At 35.8% G+C, this 21518-nt stretch overlaps 1 protein-coding gene across 1 annotated transcript in view; it reads left to right on the top strand.

The window, feature by feature from the left end:
- Nucleotides 1-21518, top strand: part of ASPG (asparaginase) — a 76810-nt gene that overhangs the window by 26469 nt on the left and 28823 nt on the right. The window contains exons 7-9 of the mRNA XM_015818709.1: nt 7121-7233; nt 13472-13657; nt 17289-17402. Of these exons, the coding sequence (XP_015674195.1) occupies nt 7121-7233; nt 13472-13657; nt 17289-17402 (413 nt within the window). The remainder of the gene's footprint in view (nt 1-7120; nt 7234-13471; nt 13658-17288; nt 17403-21518) is intronic.

Below are 21518 nucleotides of genomic sequence, written 5' to 3'. Positions count from 1 at the left end.
AGGAATAGTAGTTAGTCCTAGCCACCCTCATCGCCACTAGGTAGGATCTAATATGTATCCTAACCTGTGTTCGGTTGGGTTCGGTTCGGCTGGCCCTCCAACATCTCTCTAGGCATCTTTTCCGACGTTTCATCTCTCTCAGCTCCTCGGTAAACCAGGGAGCCAATCGAGATCTACGTCGGGTCAGAGGCCGCAAAGGGAGCCTTCCTCAAGAGATTAAATCGATAAACACAAAAGGCACATATTATTGTCAATGGCGACTTAATTAAACCTTGTGAAGTCCAGAGTAAAACAAGATAAGTATGTCTTCTGTCACCTCTGCTTTTTATTTTAGTTCTAGAGTTTTGAATAAAGATATAGTATGAGGCAGGATGAAAATAACAGACTTGAAAATTTAAAAAGAGACTTATAAACTGAGGGCTCTTGCTGATGATTTAGTTTTGATTCTACAAAAACCCAAGAATGATATAGAACATTCAGTAAGAAACTAAAGGACTTTGATGTGTTAGCTGGATTTAAAATAAATAATCAAAAAACAAAAAAATGTTGATTAAAAATATCACTGTACATCATCAAGAGATCCTGACCAAAAAGACAAATTTTAAAATTGAGAAAAATGTAAAATAAATTAGATTTATGGACTAATTATCAACATTTATTACATTATTATTGAAAATAAATATAGAGGACCAATATATTAAAGATTATATGATCAAATGAGTAAAAAAACTGAATATAACATAATGTGTGGAGTAAAAGACTAACATTTACAAAGAATTACAGTTTGAAACAGAAGTTTTATGATGATGTATGATTGATAATTAACACCTGATAAATGGTCAAAGATGTATTAGGGTATATCTAATGTTTGCTGGAAATGAAGGTACTTTTTATCATCTTTGGTAGGCATGTCAGAAAGTTAAGAATTATAGGAATCAGATATATATTTTAATTCACAGAATTTTCAAATTAATTATACAAATGGAAGCCAGAGGCTTTTCTTTTAGATTTGATGGAGAAACAGATTTAAAAAATATATATTGAACTTTGTTCTTTTATATATGAAATCAGCTGCAAGGTGCCTTTATGTGCAGATGGAAGGATGCACAAATACCTACAATGGAACAATGGATGTTGAAATTAATGGAGCTGGCTGAGATAGTAAAATTAACTGGTTTGATTAAAGAAAAGACTTTGTCTAACTTGTTTCCACCTGGAAACCACTTTTTTGGATCTGAACTTTCTGCTTGAATTGGAAAGAAATGAAATTGTCAACCGGATAGGTCAGAAACCTGTTCGGTTACTGGAGAGTTAGAATCTTTGGCTCAGACCTTGGGTAAAAGTATATATGATAATTAGATCTTCAGAAATGTCTCCATACCAAAGTAGCATGATCCTCTAGGTAAGCTTCATTTCAGTTGAAGCCTTTACTGAAAAGTCCCTTCAGTTCTTTCAGAGCAAAGCAGTATCCAGTACCTATCCAAGGCAAGCTACAGCTGACTTCTTTTTAGGTGAAATATTACTTTGAAACAAGTCATTCTAGCATCTGGGATTGAAGTCGCCCGGTAAAGTAGCACCATTTCTTACGAACTAATTCCATAGTTTAGTTTTTAGAAGAGAATTTCTTGGTCAGATTTCAGCACAGTCAAACGTTCGCTGACATATCATAGCAAATAGTAAGTCTTTCAAATAAGATAATTTAAAGTGTGGTGGCCACCAGAGGACTGAAGAAGAGCCACTTCAGATGGCAAACTCCAGTGCAAGAAGAAATTCTATAGCACATATGTGTCAATCAGCCTCAACAAAAAGTTACAGATGCAGTTTGGAATCAAAAGCAGATGAGAAGTAGATAGAGAAAATGTGTTTTTCCTTCCTGCCATTTGTCTGCTCCAAATGATCTTCCTCTGTAGCAAGAGAGAGAGAGGAGAGAAGAGTTCAAAGGAAATATTTCTAAAGGAAAAGGGGAAACACCCTTTAAACACCCCTTCCTGCTCACACTTCTTTAGTGCTTTTGCTTGCAAGATGTTTTAGTAACTGACACTGATGATGGTTTGTGTTTTTTTTTTAAAATAACAATAATTCAGAAACACTTCTTAACCTCAAGGCATTATTTCTTTAATAATAAGCTGGCAATCATAATTTATATCGACCGTAGAAACTAACAATGAAAAGAGAAATATCCCAACCTGGCATTCTCTATATATCGTGGATTACAATTCCCATAATTCTCAGCATAGAAAGCTGAATTAGACGGTCAGATTGCGTGAGAAGAATGGTAGTTTCAAGAAGATTTATTGAGATTGAATGTTTACCTTATTTAAAATCCTGGAAAGCATGAAAACTGTTATCATATCTAAATTCCTCTACTTTTCAATATTTATTAATATTATTATTAATAATATATTAATATATTATTCCAAATAAATGTTATAACTCAGCCCAGGTTTGATGGGCAGCTATCTCTGTCACAATGATTATGACAATTTGATAATGCTATTTTTAGATAAACAGAGACTCTATGTATGTTAAAGCTGCTTTAACAAAAATGTGTTAACAGGAAAGACAGAACAAAGTATTATAATAAGCATCTGACTGAATAATGCCATATATTGTCTTGTTGATTCTTTGCTTCTCTATATCTTACTGAAGACTTCAGTCATAATTTTTTGGTTAAAACTATTTAAAAATGTAAAAAGCAGATCCCAGATCAACAATTGGAGTAATAAATTCATCATTAGGTCTAATCAGAATGAGCAAGTAAGCTTTTGAGTTGTACAACAGTTAATCAGGCAAGACACGAATATAAGAGATATAGAAAAACCAAGAATATTCCAGATTATGCCACATGTCATACTCATGATGTCTACAGACAAGCTGAGTCTTGAGAAAAGTTTGTTAGATTGAATGCATTCAGTACTAGTAGCATCAGATACAAGAAAAGGTTTTCTGTCCATAGCCATTCATTTCCAATCTGTTTCTAAGCACTAGAGGTACAGTCACTTGGTTACCAGGGAGAAAAATAAATAAACATTAATGTTTATATTAGCAATCAAAAAAGAATCAATTAAGCTAAGGTGTGTGGCAATGGTTCTATTACCTAATTCAGAGTAATTCAGTTTACTAGTGTTGACATATAAAGCATGTAATAAGACATGGATACTGATGGAGCATTTGAATCACATGCTTTTCTGGTCATAAAGATGCAATAGACAGCTGAAAGAAGAAATTCTTAAGGAGGAGTCCTGACTGAAATTCCCTCTCTGTCCATTTGGTAGATGATAGACTTTATAGTTTTTAGAATACAGCTTAATTTGTCCTGCCTGAATCTGTGGTCCTTCATATTTTCCACAACGTTACATGGTTGCATTGCTTTTATCTTACTTGATACCTCCTCTCTGAAAGTATTATATAAAGATTAAAACTAACAATGCATGTTCTAAAGAAATAATTTCAAAAAATATTCTCAAAACCTTTCACTTCAAGTAATCTAGACTGATCTACTGCATAATTTACTTTCAACTAAATGCATTTTTTTCTGGCAAATTTCTTGCCTCTAAATGAAAACAAATAAAAGGTAGAATGCATGCATCTTCAAAGGACCATTTCAGGTGAGGTCTTATATGACAAAATTCTCTTCCATTCTTGAACAATAATATAAGGTGTCACAAATGCATCTCACTTTACTCTTATCCTCAATACACTTAATTTCTCAATGAAGTGACTTTAAAATTGCATCAGTGAGCATTCAGTTATTTGAACCTCTTTCTATTTACAGNTTTTCAAAACACCCCTCTAAAAATCTAGTCAATTTGGGTTTTTTCCCATATTCACTGTCAAGCCAGCCCACCTCACAAATTTTATTATGTATTATTTATGTATTTATCCTTATTTTAAGGATAAAATTATGAGACCCCCCCTTTGTAAGTCCCCTTGAGTTGAGATATAAATTCAGCAAATGAATGAATGAAAGAAAGAAATGGAAGTAATTGGTTACATTCAAGTTCAGAAACAGATATGAAAAAATTCATTGCCATGGCTTCTCCCAATTGTGTGTCTTCGTCTTGTCATCTTGTGTATTTTCATTCGAAGTGAATATGGCTAATGTATGTCATCTCAAAAATGGTGTTTCTGATTATTTCAAAGTATTAAATACACACACAGTTTCTAACACTAAATCAGACACATTCAGAAGGAGAACTTGGCAATATTTTTTTTCACATCTTCTGAGAAAGAAAGTCTTTCAGGGAAAGTTGATGCCAACCACACTAATGCCAGAAAACAAATTAATCTACAATTGCTGCAAACATTTGAGTCAGATGTAATGATACTTTCATGAATTACGATGCTGTATCTTGTGCTTTCAAAACTGAAATCAGGTCTTGTGTCTTTCCATTATAGGGCTTAACTGATAACAGAAACTTGCTGAAATACAGACTTCTGTGCTACTTTTAATTGCCTTAGTATCTCTTCTGAGTCACATTCCAGCAGTTGTAAGACTTGTATCCTCATCTGAAATCTTTTGAAGAGGCCTAATTCAAATAGTTCCTTGAAGTTAAAGATAACAAGATTTTTAAATATTCACTGCATAGATAAGGTTCTGCCAGTGCAACTGTGACAGAAAATATCATTTTAGGACATCTCTGTTCTCTAGAGCAGTGGTTCTCAACCTTTTTAATGCTGCGACCCCAACACCGGTCGTAAGTCGAGGACTAAACCGGTCGTAAGTCGAGGATTAAACCGGCCGTAAGTCGAGGACTAAACCGGTCGTAAGTCGAGGACTACCCAACCGGTCGTAAGTCGAGGACTTTCCCTGCCGGGAGCGCCGCACATGCGTGGTTCCGCCCCCTGCGCCGGCCGAGGCGTAGCTGGCAAGCGGCAGAGACAGAGCAGGCCGACCACCAGCTGGCCCAGCCCAAGGGAGGTAAGGCACCCACCGGAAAAGGGGAAAAAAATGGCGGACAAAACAAATGGCGGACAAAACAAATGGCGGACAGCCTTGCTTGGCGACCCCCATGAAATGGTCGATCGACCCCAAATGGGGTCCCGACCCACAGGTTGAGAACCACTGCTCTAGAGGAACACTCTGATTTGGCCATCAACAATCCCTGTTTGTGTTATTTTTTTATTTTTAATGCTCATTTTTATTTAATTTTGCATTTATTTACAGGTATGTAATGACCCTATGCAATTTTCCATCCTAGGTGCTTCATAAAATATATATAATACAGTGCAAACGAATATCTGCTTCACCAGACTTCTTAACTAGGTATTATCTTGTATAGTCCACGAATGTGCATTTTGTGGATGCAGCTTTCTTCAAATCTTGCTTACATTTTGTTGTCTGCTAGACAGGGATAGTGAGAATTCTCAGAATTAATAATGAATGTTTTGGCATTTCAGCAATGGAACTGAAGCATGACTATTAGTTAAACAGCTGGCATCTGGCTTGCAATGTATAATCACACTTAATTGAATCATTGCCATTTTATTTAATCACTAGTAACTGCATTATAAACTCTGTAGATGTTTAGTGGTAAGAGTAACAACATCTGTCTTTTAAAGACGTGTGAAATATGTGTCACATTGCAGACGGCTGGCAAGGTGGCCTTGCTTTGCTCCACTCTTTCCCCCAGGCACATGTTGGTATTGTTGCCCTGGGTATGTAAAATGAAACTGGAATTAGAGAAGCAGAATATATCAATTATGTTTAAGCATCTTCACATCTTTGTAATAACAGAGCACTTGAACATTATTATTCAGACAATTTGGAATGTGTTGACATATTGGTTTTCAACTTGGGTTGTTATAAAGAGGTGTGGTGCAAAAATCCAATGGCTTCTCCAGTTCTAATTGGGTAAGACTTTTGTGCATTAACCAGAATGCATTGCGCATAGTGTTTCTCCAGATCAATTTTTGGATACTTCATTTCCATGGATAATAATGGCAGTCCACTTTCCACCACTCAGTATATGCCTATTTTCCCTGATTACTGAGCAAAAATAGATAAAGAATAAGATTTTAAATCATTGCACTGATAAAATTGTTCTTTAATATCCATGAACTACCTCTGTTAGCTCCCTCCTGAGATCATAAAGTTCTGTTTATCAGTTATTTATTTATTTTTTGCAGAATTCAGAATGTTAAATTTCACAGGATCTTCTGACTGTAAAATAGTTCTTCATTTTAATTTTGCACTATTCTTTGAAATAAAGAATGGCGTTTAATGTTTATGATTAAATAAATAAAAAATACCATGCTTGGGCTTTAAAATATTTTCTCCTCTTTTCTTTGAAAACATATAAGGTAAAGATTAGTAGTATTTCACATCATTATGGCTGCTGTTATTATTAAAAAGTGCATACATATGATCTCTTATTGGCCTTCTGAAACCTGAAATTCCTAGGAGAAATTAAGTCCAGAACAGGACCCAGTATTGGATCTAATGTATAACTGGGCAGAACACAAGGAAATTATTTTCCTTTATGTAAAAGTCGTGCTGTGCTACTAATACTCATAGCACTTTACAGAGTAATATAAGGCAAATTCTCTCCCCATTGGGTTACACTGTAAATTTTAGATGATACCTACCTATGAGAAGAAAAGGTTGTTTACAAGAGATGAATGCAAGAAAATTTAGAATGTTACACTTACTTTTCCTTTCCAGATGAATGAAGCCTGAACTGTATTAAATTACCCACTTTTATTGATGGAATGGGTTTCATTGGTAGAATGAAGATAAAATCCCACCTACAACCCCGATGAATGCTCCATATTTGCTAGAGAAAAAAATGGGAAGGGAATGGGAGGGTGCAAAGCAGATTTGCAGGGCCATAAAGAATGTCAGAGGAGAGGGAAAAAAAATACCTTGCTGTGTGACTGAAAGCTAATTGTAAGATACTAGATTTTATTTATGTATTTATGTATTATTTATTAAATTTATGTGCTGCTCATCTCACTCTTGGAGTGACTCTAGTCTTATGTATGATCTCTTGTATATATAAGGCGGTAGTTATTTTTGTGTAGATATTAATCAGATTTCCTGTAAGGCAGATTTTGAACACAATAGGAAAGACTATTCCTTGGATGAATGAATTTTTTTGTGTGTGTTTTCCCCCCACAGTCAATTGGGAGACAATATGGAGAGCTAATACTATGAAGAAATTTGAGATCCATATGAACATGAACAGCAACGTTGGACTACTGAGAGTCTTCCCTGGAATTACTGCTACAGCGGTCAGCCTCCCACTTCCTCAGAACATCTCAGAGCAAGTTTGAAGTGTTGATTCCATATAATTAATATGCAATGAGAAAAGATACTTGGTATTACCCAGGTTCATTGCTGGTATTTAAATACTCTCAGAGAATTAGTATTGAACTAATTATCTTTCAGTACATGCTTAGATGTGGTCAACACTTCCAAGAACACCGTTATGTTAATATTTGTAATAGGAAGTTACCAGATTTTGGGGGCTTCTGTGGCCAAAAGAATCTTCTGAATTTTTGACACTTGAGAAACACTTTTATATTATTTATGGCTTGAGGATGTTGAAGTATGAAAAGAGTAATTTGCATTGGAGAAGTAGGCTGAGCCCTTTATACTGTGGTTTTCTCACAAAAATGACGCTGAGGATGCAGAAGTTGGACACATTTCTGTCCTGACTGCCATTGTATGCCTGACATATATTTGGAGGCATGCTTCTTCTGGTCCAGAAGCAGAATTGGTCTTCCAGGCTTCCATCTTCAAGATGGGCCTGATCTTCATGAACCTATTTTTTTAAAAATATTCTTCCCACGATAATCAAAAAACTCTAGGCAGGTTCATCAAATGTTTCTAAAACAACCACAGGATAAAATCAGATTTAATTAAATCAAAATAAAAAATAGGCAAGCTATGATATAAGAGCTTAAAAATCAGCAAAACCAGACCTCAGCCTCAACCAATAAATAGTGATGACATTTGTAATTCAAAAGCTCTCTCAAATAACTTAGTTTTAAATAATTTCCAAATAGCTAATAAAGTGGAGGAGCTGATCAAATCTATCCTTTTCTCTTTTAAAGACATCCATGTTAGGAATCATTAGTGCATCTTTTGGTAATAAAAATGCTCTATTTAAAGAGCTATTTTTTGACTCTTCTAAATTTCCTCCTGATCAGCATCATTATATAAGCCCCAATTTTCATATTTTAAGAAGGAGGAAAAAAAATCTCCATGCCCATTTCTCCATGCCATGCATGTTTTATATGTCTCACTCACTAGTTTTCCAAACTAAAGAAAATGTTTGAGTCTGCTATTTGTTTTGATAATCATTTTCTGCACTTTTTCTAACTCTGTGTATTCTCTTTCAAATGGGGTGACCAGAATTGTACATAGTATTACAAATGAGGATGTAGCATAGATTTGTATAAAGCCATTACAAATTTGGCAGTCTCATTCTCAATTGCTTTCCTAATGATCTCTAGCATAGAATTTAATTTTTTCAAAGTTGTACACTGTCAACATCTTCACTGAGCTAATCACAAGATGTATTTAAGATCTCTTCCTTGGTTTGTTGCAGATAGCTCAAACCCTATCAGCACATAAATTAGGTATTACAGCTTGTTGCCCAATGTGCAACATTTCACACTTAGTTAAACTGAACCTCTATAGTCATTTGGTTGATCATTCATCAAGGTTTTTTTTTTAAAAAAAACCTTTTTAAGCTTTTCAAAATCATTTTCTATGTCATTACTCCGAATAATTTTATATCATCCGCAAACTTGGCCAGTTTATTCCTTACTCTTAAATCAGGATATTTTTTTTGAAAAGTTAAAGACCCTAGTCTTAATACAGGGTCTTGAAGAATTTCATTTCTAGGCTTCTTCTGTTGATAAAATGGCTTATTCCTATTCTTTGCTTTCTGTTTTTTAGTCATTCAAAGACAAGTCTTCTGATCTCTTGACCACTGTGTTTACTCAACAGTATTTGGTGAGAAACATTGTACCTACTGGTGGTCAATGTAACTGAAAAATACCATAGAGGATATATACTGAATAAAAATAGAGACATTCAAGAAAGAGGGTGGAAGTCACATTAAATCCTGTACATTAGGACATGATATAAACTACACATCTCTCTGTCTGACAGTGTGAAGAAAGATAGACTGTATAGGTCATTCTGAGAGTTCCTTAAAAATCCAAGTACACAGTGTTGACAGAGCCTTGCATGTGCCATTTACAATCCCACAGAACTCTAGAAGATTGGTAAGGAAGAATTCTTGGATGGATCCCATCAACAGAGATTTGTTACTCTAACCACTCAAGATATCCTAGAATATTTTCCCTTTTTTTCTCAGTTTGCTTTATTTATCTTGATCATTTCCCTGAAAAAGCCAATACGGCTTCAGATATATGTCCCATATCTTCTGTTCTTCATATACGTTTTATAGCTAGGAATTATTCTAGTCCATTAATTCTCTTCATTCCAGCAGGTTTATGTTATATTATACATAAGTATTTATGACCTTGTTTGCAACAAAGTACTCTAATTTTCCATTCTTGGCTTGGACACTTCTAGCATTGGCACAGAAACACCTATGCTATACACTAGATCCCTTTGTACATCTTGCCTTTTTGTTTCCTGACTGTCATGTCCACTGATTAACTCACAATACTGTCCCTATTCCTTATATTATTTTCTAAAAATTGTATACCCTTCCACCCTGGATGCTGCTTCCTATCTGTTGATTTTTCCTTAGGGATCAGTGGAAAAGCTGCTCTTCAGCTTTTTTTTAATAATATGCCAGCAGCCTAGTTCCATTTTGGTTCAGGTGGAGCTTGTCTATCTTGTACAGGGTTGACTTGTTCCAAATCTTTTCTTGGTGTCTAAGGAATTTAGTCACAAATCTGAGATAACTCTGTATTGAGATCTCCCAGTTTTGCTTGCTTAGTTGACCCTAGTAGATATTAGGCAATATATTATAATATGAGAATGCTACCTGGGCAATTGTAAAATTAAAGCTGCTAATTCATAGCCTAAATTTGGCTTCCAGGACTAGCTAAATAAATTTTCTAATATGCCAGGGATCAAAATTATTTGCAGAACAACTAGTAAATAGAGATAATTAAAGCCTTGGGAAAAAGGGCATATCTACTTAAAATTTATTTAATATATTTATGTGGCCATCTAACTCAACCAAAGTGTTTTTGTCCAGCTCACAAAATTCAACAAAACCTAATAAGGAGAACATAAAACCATAGATTATAAACTGACAATAATAAAACAATAAAATGGTGATCCAAACAGAAATAATACCATCATCTAATCACGGTTCCAACATATCATGATTCCAGAGAAACAACCTGTCTTGACAGCAAAGTCAAGGCCAGCTATATGGTGGGATAAAGGTTGTTCCATAAAATAGGAGTTGCCACTATAAAGGTCCATTTCCTGGGTCCCACACGATAACATTATTTCAGTTAATGGATCCAGAATGCATATGGGGCAGACATATATCTTGATTAGAAGGTAGCCCCACAAGTATACTGGTCCTATGCCATGTAGAACTTTAAAGATGATAAGCAGCATCTTGAATTGTAGCCAGAATCTAATGGGGAACCAGTGTGGCTTGTAGAGTGCATATGGTCCTTGGTTAAGAACTACTCATTCAACAACCATTCATTCAATTCCATTACAAGTTTATATTCAAACTTGTAATGGAATTGAATGAATGGTACTTAAGATTGATCCTCAAAGTTTTGGATATTCTGCAGTCACATTGGCAACCACAAGCAAAGTCATTGGGGAAGATGGCGGGAAGCCAGAAGTTACACTTACATCAGGTCCTTTCTTAATAAACCAGGGACTGCCAAAATTGCCATTGCTAAATGGCACGGTGACATAGTGTCGAACTTTATGACCATACCTCTTATTGATAGAAATCTGGTCCCAATTACTATTTAAATGAGGACTATTGTAGTGGTGTCACATGGGCATAGTGAGAGGAATCCATAAATGCCTGCGCTGTTGGATTCTGGACTAAATGTAGCTTTATGAAAGCCCATTTAGTTATGTGACAGATTCAATTGGAAGATGATTAAATGGAGATTTTCACTGTTAAGTAAGAAATCACACAGACAAATATCTTAATTAAGAATTGGAGAAAATGATATGAAAGAAGAAATGAAACTTTTGGAAGATCAGAGGAGAAGAAGAAAAGAAAATTTATATTAAGATAGGATTATTCATGAGTTATCATGGAAGAGATTTGATTCATGTAAATGAGGTTAAAAAAAGACGAGGAAGTATATTGAAACCCTTTACAGATGTGACTTAGAGATAATATTTGCAGAGAGAATATATATTCAGAAATCAATTCCATTAGAAAGTGGGATACAATAAAACAGTTGTCAAGTAGAAAAGCACTGGATGCATATGAAATATCTATGTAACTGTTTAAAGCTAGAGGACAAGATATAGTTAAAATCAAAACAGCTCCATGTCAAAAAATAAGAAACAAGATTACTAAGCTAGAGACTGGAAAAATTTGCTGTATATGCTGAAAGGCAGTAGAGGAACCCAAGATCAGATGATTAATGTAGCACAAAAAATGGACTGAACAAGAAAAATACAAGAAGAATTCTATATTTCTACACTGATTACTGTATAGCAAGACCATTGATTGGTCTTAATATATGTTGGAGTTTAAAAGGGTAACTGATCGTTCTTTTGAGACACTTTTACAATGAGCAAGAAGCAATAGCAAGCACTGGGTGTGGAGAAACAGAGTGGTGCTGAATAGGGAAATGAAAAAGACAAAGATGTATATTCTATTTAACTTAAATAGTGAATATAATATGAGATTGACAGCAATGGACAAGATAGATGGAATCAAAATAGACAGTTTGAAGTCTAGCAAATAATGGCCTTAAATTTTTGCAAGGTTTATAGTGCCCATTTTGCTCCTTAATAACCTCCCAAACACCTAAAGAGCCTGAAAAAATTGGCCATTTTTTTTTGCTTCATCTACTGGGGCCACCAAACGGGAGCTGCTGGGCTTCACATTTTGCACACAGGATCTATTTATGCATGCTTTTTATTCACAAATATAGCAGAATGAAAACTTTTAGATGACAGTAATGATAAAATGATTCCATTATATCATTACACTTGCTAATTGGTTGTTAAATTCTTTTTTTCTTCATGATGAAAGCAGAGGCTTACATTGAACAGAAAGTTCAAAATTTAGACATAACACAAAGATGCTGTAACTTAGGTTTCATAATCTTTAGAGGCCTCTTAAAATTTCAGATTTTTTTTAAATATAGGAAATTAAATTAAGCATTTCAGTATGGTCACATGGCCCTCACTAATTGATTAATGCATGCTTTGTTTCTGCATGCACTAACACCTTTTGTTCAAAGAGGGCCCATCCCCACCCCACCACAGGTTTCTTATGCATCTTGGCAGCAGTCTTGCCAAGTTCAGTTGTTACACAGCTTTATTCTCTGCTGGTACTTGTCAGGTAGAGCCTCTACAACTTCTCATAGCTTGGGGCCTCACCATGTCTAAACCTGGCTCCACCCCCAGCCAAAGACTAGGGCTACAGTTCTTGTACCCTACCAACTGCCCCTCATATAGCTTCAGTCCCATTCACAAGTGTGCTGCTCTAGCTATGAAATGAGGCTAGTCTGCAAACGTACATTAAACAAAGGAAAGGTGTCCTAATTTTCTGCTGTAACACTGTTACATTTAACCATTTAAAATTTTTATCTTTCATCTTCTTCTACTGTGTCAGACTTCAAGTAAGATATTTTCCAGCATTGTGTAATTAAGGTTTAGTGATTAGAACTAGGCGATCCTAGCAGATGGCCTTCAAGGTCTGTATTAGAAGTCTATAATTCTAAGTGCAAAAGTAAATGCAAGCTGTTCACTCTGGAGTGATATATTAATGTTCTTATTTAAGTAGATTATTTTAACACATCATAATTAAAATAGGCAGATTACCTGCATCTTTCTGGATCATCATATTTTTCTCATTTTTGAGTATAGCCTGTCTTTGCTTACTCAACATTTCTTTGTACACAGGGCAGTGCTGTATATATTAGCTGTACTTTTCCCCACCCTTAATTAGCCTAGAAACACTCAGAAACTCTAGCCAGCCATAGCCAGTAGTGTGACATACTATAAGCCATCGATTCTTGTACAAGGGTTTGCATCAATGTGAGAGTGTGTGTTTATATACACATGTGTGTTTGTAACATCCATCTTTAATATTTAGCACTTCTGTTGCTTTTTGAAATTTTATTTATTAAGGGATCTATGCTACTCCACTCAAAAGACAACACTGAGTTAGTTATTTTCTTCATTACAGAATTAATATGATTATTCATACATTTTGGATTGATCTGAGAAGAAATAAAATTGTATTGCATGACTCAAATGAGTTGGATGCTTGCACTGTAATTTCTCATGCAGTTTTCCTCTTCCAAGCAGGTAAGGGCATTTCTTCAGAGCTCTATGGAAGGCATTGTACTTGAGACCTATGGGAGTGGAAATGCTCCAAATAATTGTCCAGAATTACTAGATTTGCTGAGGAAAGCTACTGATTCCAATGTTGTGATTTTGAATTGCACCCAATGTCTGCGAGGGTCGGTATCATCAGTCTATGCCACAGGAAAGGTGAGAGGAATTCTGCAATCTAAATCACTCTTCCCAACTTGGTGACTTTCAGATAATTCCCATGATCCTAAATGCACTTGTAAGATGGCAGATTTAAATAATATGCTTAGCTAGCGAATATACTTGCTTTTCTTCTCTTACAGACCATTCCATTCCAAAGATTACAAATGACTTCCATACAATTAAAACATAAGTATCACTAACATGAGCATAATGACAAGAAGGCTCAGATGTATCAGGCAGCAAAATCTTCACTTTGAACAGCTCTTTCAAATATAACACGGGTCACATAGTCCAAATAACTGGGGGTATGCTATTCTAGAAGTCTGGAGCCATCAGTTAGATATCCGTGTAGGTAGTACTTCCTCAGAGTTGGCATCCTTAGCACTGGATTTTACTAGATGGGCAAATTCAACTTGCGGAATGGGACCTGGGAGATATCCAGGCTTTCAGAAATTGATTGGCAGCCAATACAGCTCCCTTAGTAGAGATATTATATGGTTGAAGCTAGGCATTCCCAATAATAGCTCAGGCCATTGCCTGCTGAACCAGCTGAAACTTCTGAATGGTTCTCAAGGGAAGTGCTATCTAGAGCACATTGCAATATTTCAGCCACAAGGTGACAAGAACGTGAGTGGTCAAGAGCAAAGCTTCCTGTTCTAGAAATGACTGCAACTGCTCTACAAGATGTCATTGTACAAAAGCCTTTTTTGGCCACAACCATCACCTGCTATTCAAGCTGGAGCTGCAAGTCCAAACCAGCTCTAAGCAGTGCAGTCTCACTGAAAGTCACGGCAGATTGTGTCTGGAAACTCTTGATTCAGAATTTACAGGATAATACTTGGGTTTGGGCTGATTGGCGCATTCTGGATTCAGAAAAAAAATATATAGATATCAGTTTGGGGGCGGAATTACTATTTGTCTAGTCCAGGGGTGTCAAACTGCCGGCCCGCAGGCCGATTGCATCATATGGAGGCCGCACCCACCCCAGCTCCGACAATGCAAAAAAAGTCATGATACGTCGTGACACGTCACGTGACACGGTGAGTTTGACACCCATGGTCTAGTGCCAGTGTTTCTCAACCTTGACAATTTTAAGGCATGTGGACTTCAACTCCCAGAATTCCACAGCCAGCAATGCTGGCTGTGGAATTCTGGGAGTTGAAGTCCACATGCCTTAAAATTGTCAAGGTTGAGAAACACTGGTTTAGTCCTTTTCTCTTGTTTGGAGCATACCTTTATTTAGATTACTCAGAGTGATGTTTAGTAAGATTGGTGGAAGCCCTCATTTTCCATCCAGAAGGTTTGATGAGGGGTATTCAAATCCCAAAGTTGATGACTTTAAAATATGAATATACAAATGGAATAATAAAGTCAGAAGGAACCATTAGGGCTACAGTTTGCCACTTACACACTATTACCAAGCAATGGCTTGAAGCACCATATTTTAGCAGTGTTTCCAAAAAGAGCTGAACTGATAAAGTTCCTGATTCAAACAGTGTCCCATCTTTGAACAAATGTATTTGAAGGTTTTAATTAAAATATTTTAACTCATGTTTTAAATATTTAATATTTTAATTATTAGTGAAATAGTTTTAAAAGTATGGGGACCATATTCAGCAAAGGAAATACGCTGTTCTGAAACAGTATGGAATGTTAAGGTATTTATTATTTTCAAAACTTGACATTTTTATTATTAGATTCTTCTTAAAGATTGTTTCAATTTTTTTCATTAAGAAGTTATTTTAAATGAGAGATAAGTATTGAAGTTTGCCTTTTAATCTTTTGAAAAGTATCTGGAGGTGTCTTTTGCTTGCATCACATGGCCAGACATTTGTATTTGATGAACCCTTATTTGAAAATAATTCCATGCTTTGGAAATGCTTGAACATGATTTGGAAATATTATTTTGTATCTAACCATTTATAGGGACTACTGTATACATTTTTGAATAATACACTGGAGTGAAAATATTGGAGGTTTTTAGGATTAAAAGTAAATGCTAAAAGAAAGTCAAAACTTTGTTTTGGAGATGTTTTCCTTAATTATCCCCGGTTAACCAAGACAGTATGCCTCCAAGAGGTATAGCATGGATGGCAGATTGTATCCAAGGCAGATGTGATTTGAAAAGTAGGATAGGACCAGGTTTAACTGGTTGTGCCAATTAATAGAATTATGTCAGATCTGGCACTTGGAACTTTTTAATTTCTTTTTTTATAACCCCCATTGTATCACAAAGGTGACTAGTTCTTGCACCAATCACTTCTAAGGTTGTGGTTTTTATGCCTAATTCACCTTAGCAGATAAAGACTGTCATGTACAAAGACGTATGTATTTATTTTTAGTATTTAATTAAAAAGCCTGGTTTAGGATTGTATATTTACTGCTTATAATAGCTGCTTTTCTTTGGTTTTAAAATGGCTTTGCTTTTCCAGGAAGTATTTTGGCTCAAAGGCTTGCCATTAGCAAATGGTTGTGAGACTGTCATTGAGGTAATGAAAAAGAAGGAATCTTAGGTTATGAGAGACATATACTGAATACAATTTGCGTTTGAGTGAAACTACCCTGTGAGACTGTTCTACAAACATGCTCATCTATTTTAATTTAGCATGTATCTTGAGAAGATTCCAAGTTCAATGGCTTTCCTTCAAGATTGAATAGGATAGTTTTTTGTTATAAAAACTCAATTCTGGACATGCCAATTGCTGTATTACTATAATATATGTAAAATAACTAATAGCTGAAAGCATGGCAAATACACTGAGAATATGTTACTTTATAGTATACTATAGCAAAAAAGCCTGTTTGTTATTGGTATGATTTCAACAGGCAGACCCCATTCCTGATTAGCTTTGCATTGTGAATTAAGATATTATTATTATTTTTTAAAAGCCTGTGTTTAAAATGCGCCATGTCTAAGGAAGTAAGCAAATGAAATCAATTTTTTTAAAAATAAGATATAAGTTATCAACAGTTCATTACCCAGCAAAATAATATTGACATCTAGATCAAAGGAATAATAAAATTAAAATCTTGTTTAAATACTCAAATTTTATTCTAGGCATTCACACATTTACCAGAACTTAGTAAATAATGATAACAAATATTAAATTGTATTGATTGGTGCAATAGCAGAAAGCATGTCCATTAATGCATGGAGAGAAGTTCTTTGTTCACTAATTCCTTCACAAACAAGCTGCCCCCCCCAAATTCTTCCTGAGATTTGTAGCATTGGAAGAATATTGGTTGAGCAGACAGCACTGAAAGCAGTCAGTTATGACCATTTTTCACACTTATGACCATTGCAGCATTCCCATGATCACGTGATCAAAATTTGGATGCTTTGCAATTGGTTCACATTTATAAAGATTGCAGTGTCCCAGGATCATGTGATCATGTTTTGCAACCTTCTGACAAGCAAGGTCATTGGGGAAGCCAGAAGCCAGAAAAGTCATAAAATGGGGCAAAACTCACTTAACACATGTCTCCTGAGCAACAGAAATTTTGGGCTCAATTGTGGTTGCAAGTCAAGGTCTACCTGTATTTGCCCCAGAGCTGTTTTTCAATCTAGTTATATTAGAAAGCAGTGCATTAATTCAAGTTGCATTTTTTCCCATGCCATTGAATATAGACTCTCATGGATGCTGGGGTAATTCCAGGAGGGGATATGACACCAGAAGCTGCTCTTGCCAAGTTGTCCTATGTCCTGAGCAAACCTGGACTTACTTTTGATCAAAAGAAAAAGGTAAAATGACTTTTTCTTTTGAGTTTTTAAATGTGTACTTTCCTTACCTTTATTGCACATAGGATCCAACAAACTGCATAACTAGTAGCTCATGGCCAAGGGAAGTCTCTGTCTGTATTCTTTAAAGAACAGCCTGCTCCTGGTGCTGCCTAGGAAAAGAAAAATAAGCTACACACAAAAAAACCCCTAAGCAGGGTCAAAACATATAGAGATAATTTGTTTGATTATTAATGTGTGTGAAAATACACCCAGTGGAATCAGTGTGCGTGGGTAAGTCCATTCAAGATTCATATTAATGAGAATAAATAGGAATTGGATAGCAACAGCAAGGTTAATATTGACAATTTGGTGATGATGACGATGATGATAATCATCATGATCATGATGTTGACATAATATTCTCATCCTCTGTCAAATATGATGATGATGATGATGATGATGATGATGATGATGATGATATTGACATAATATTCTCCTTCTCTATCAAAAATCTCAAGTTAACCTTGGCCCCAAAATAAAAAATAAGTGAAGCAGTTCACTTCCATTCTCTTGAGTGATCCTCAGAAACGGTTGTTGCCTGCTGAACTTCAGAGACAAAACAGTGAAAAATCCTGCTGAACTTTTTTTAAAGTTCTATCCCATAGTCAAAGAAAGTCTTTAATATTTAATTGCTGCCCATTCATTATGTTTTTTGTAACTCCCAGAGGCTGAAAAAATAGTACCTACAGTACAATATAGGTAAAAAGATATTACCTATTCTTAATTTAACTGCTGCTAATGGGAGAGAGACCCATTTTAATAAAGAATCTTCCCCAGTATGCCCACAGTGTGGTTTATGGTGTACTTAGAGGCTTGTAGGTCAAAGTTTAACATAAAAAATAGCAAACCAAGAAAATACTGCAGACTTTTTACCCATGAAGCAATAGAATTCTACATATTCTACTGCAAGGTGTTTCCTATAACCTATGGATACTTGGTGAACTGTGGGAAAAATATGTGTATGTTTTTAGTAACTAGTGTTAGGAATGCTGCTAACTCAATGATAGTTGAAAGATGGTATAGAGAGAACAGCTACACATGTCCCTTGCTAAAAGTTATCCTGTTGTTTGGGAAGAATCCTTGTATATATTAAAAAATTGGGGCCTAACTTCCCTGGAATTAAACTTCCCTTTAATTCCCTGGAATTAAAAAATTCCCACACCTACAATGTTTTTTTTATTTTATTCTTTTTCAGACATGCCTAAACAGTATTAAAAATGAGATAGTCTTTCCCACAGTACTCTTGCTTTCTTTAACTTTGTACAGCCATGCTTCTAGATAGATAGGCATCACTAGGCATGTATATTTCCATATTCTCTCTAATCAGGGAACAATTCTGCATTACACAAGCATTCTGCATGTATGTGCAACACTGTTTTAATTTTGTTTTAAGTCTTTCCTCAATATGATCCCAGAACCTCTCCTCTTCCTCAGTTTCTAAATAATTATCAGTGTTATTGTCAGAACCAGACTGGGCTTAGCTATGGCATTTTACAGGTTAAAGGCTCTCAGATCACAGTGGTTGACAGTGGCCTTTTGTCTTTGTTAGGGTTAGATTCTTGAGACAAATTGACATGGAACCTTAATTCATGCACAACAAATATGTATACTTCACACATACTTGGGTCATTTCATACAATACAGGTAGTCCTTGGTTGAGGACTGCTGTGTTTAGTGACCATTTGAACTTTCAACAGCATTGAAATAGTAGTTTTACAACTGGTCCTTGAACTTAACTCTAGTCAGTTGGGTTAACAGAACAGAATAACAGAGTTGGAAGGGACCTTGAAGGTCTTCTAGTCCAACCTGCTGCTCAGGTAGAAAACCTATACCATTTCAGACAAATGGTTGTCCAATCTCTTAAAAACTCCCAATGTTGGAGCAGGGAATTTCTTCTTAGTTCTAAGTTGCTTCTCTCCTTGATTAGTTTCGATCCATCTCTTCTTTGTCCAGCCTTCAGGTGCTTTGGAGAATAGCTTGATTCCCTCTTCTTTGTGGCAACCCCTGAGATATTGGAACACTGCTATCATGTTACCCCTAGTCCTTCTCTTCATTAAACTAGACATACCCAATTCCAGCAACTATTCTTTATATGTTTCAGCCTCCAGTCCTCTGATCATCTTTGTTGCTCCTCTCTGTACTCTTTCTAGAGTCTCAACATCTTTTTTTACATCGTGGTGACCAGAACTAGATGCAGTATTCCAAATGTGGCCTTACCAAGGCGTTATAAAGTGGTATTAACACTTCACATGATCTTGATTATATCCCTCTGTTAATGCAGCCTAGAACTGTGTTGGCTTTTTTGGCAGCTACAGCACACTGCTGGCTCATATTTATGTAATTGTCCACTAGGACTCCAAGATCCCTAGCACAGTTACTATTGTTGAGCCAGGTACCACCTATACTATACCTATGCATTTGGTTTTTCTTGCCTAAATGTAGAACTTTACTTTTTTCACCATTGAATTTCATTTTGTTAGATAGCACCCAGTTTTCAAAATCCTTCTGTATCTTAAGTTTATCTTCTGGAGTGTTGGCTATTCCTGCCAGATAGGTGTCCTCTGCAAATCTGATGAGTTTCCCATCTATCCCCTCATCCAAATCTTTGATGAAGATGTTGAAGAGTATTGGGAGTACCCCACTGCATACTTCCCTCCATGTAGATGCAGTTCCATTGAGGACTACACTTTGAGTGCAGTTGGTCAGCCAGTTACTAATCCATCTGGTGGTGATTCTTTTCTAACCCACATTTTCCTATCTTATCAAGTAGTAGGTTATGCTTTACTTTATCAAATGCCTTACTGAAATCCAAGTAAATTATATCCAAAGCATTTCTCTGGTCCATTAAGTTGCCAGCATTAAGTCTCAAGTTGATGTCATACTTAATGACATGAATGATTTGGTTAACATCTGCAGCCGAAATGACATTGTAATTCTAGCATTGTTACATGATGTTTTACTTAACTACCATGTTGCTTAGTGATGGAGTTGCCGGTCCAAATTGTGATTATTAAGTAAGGACTACTACAGGAATAACCAACACTCCAGAAGACAGGCTTAAGATACAGGAGGATCTGGACAGACTTGAACACTGGGCACTATCTAACAAAATGAAATTCAGTGGTGAAAAAAGTCAGGTTCTATATTTAGGCAAGAAAAACCAAATGTACAGGTATAGTATAGGGGGTACCTTGCTCAATAGTAGTAACTGTGAGAGGGACCTCGGAGTCCTAGTGGACAATCACTTAAATATGAGCCAGCAGTGTGCTGCAGCTGCCAAAAAAACCAACACAGTGCTAGGCTGCATTAACAGAGGGATAGAATCAAGATCACGTGAAGTATTAATACCACTTTACAATGCCTTGGTAAGGCCACACTTGGAATACTGCATCCAGTTTTGGTCACCACGATGTAAAAAAGATGCCGAGACTCTAGAAAGAGTACAGAGAAGAGCAACAAAGATGATTAGGGGACTGGAGGCTAAAACATATAAGGAACGGTTGCTGGAATTGGGTATGTCTAGTTTAATGAAGAGAAGGACGAGGGGGGACATGATAGCAGTGTTCCAATATCTCAGGGGCTGCCACAAAGAAGAGGGAGTGAAGCTATTTTCCAAAGTGCATGAAGGCAGGACAAGAAGCAACGGATGGAAACTAATCAAGGAGAGAAGCAACCTAGAACTAAGGAGAAACTTCCTGACAGAACAATTAACCAGTGGAACAACCTGCCTCCAGAAGCAGTGAATGCTCCAACAATGGAAGTTTTTAAGAGATTGGACAGCCATTTGTCTGAAATGGTATAGGGATACCTGCCTGAGCAGGGGGTTGGACTTGATGACCTCCAAGGTCCCTTCCAACTTTTTTATTATTACTATTACTATTACTATTACTATTACTATTACTACTATTATTATTATTATTATTATTATTATTATTATTATTATTATTATTATTATTATTATTATTATTATTATTATTCCAAATAAGAGAACTAGGAGAAAACACCCCACTTACCAAATCCATATCAGAACACTACTAATTCATGTGTATTATCTTAGCAAGAACTAACAAGGAGATT

The sequence above is a fragment of the Protobothrops mucrosquamatus genome, unplaced genomic scaffold (assembly GCF_001527695.2).
Source record: "Protobothrops mucrosquamatus isolate PMUCROS unplaced genomic scaffold, P.Mucros_1.0 scaffold779, whole genome shotgun sequence".
Taxonomy (NCBI): Eukaryota; Metazoa; Chordata; class Lepidosauria; order Squamata; family Viperidae; genus Protobothrops; species Protobothrops mucrosquamatus.
Note: the sequence above shows the minus strand (reverse complement) of the source record. Positions and strands in the feature narration are given on the sequence as shown.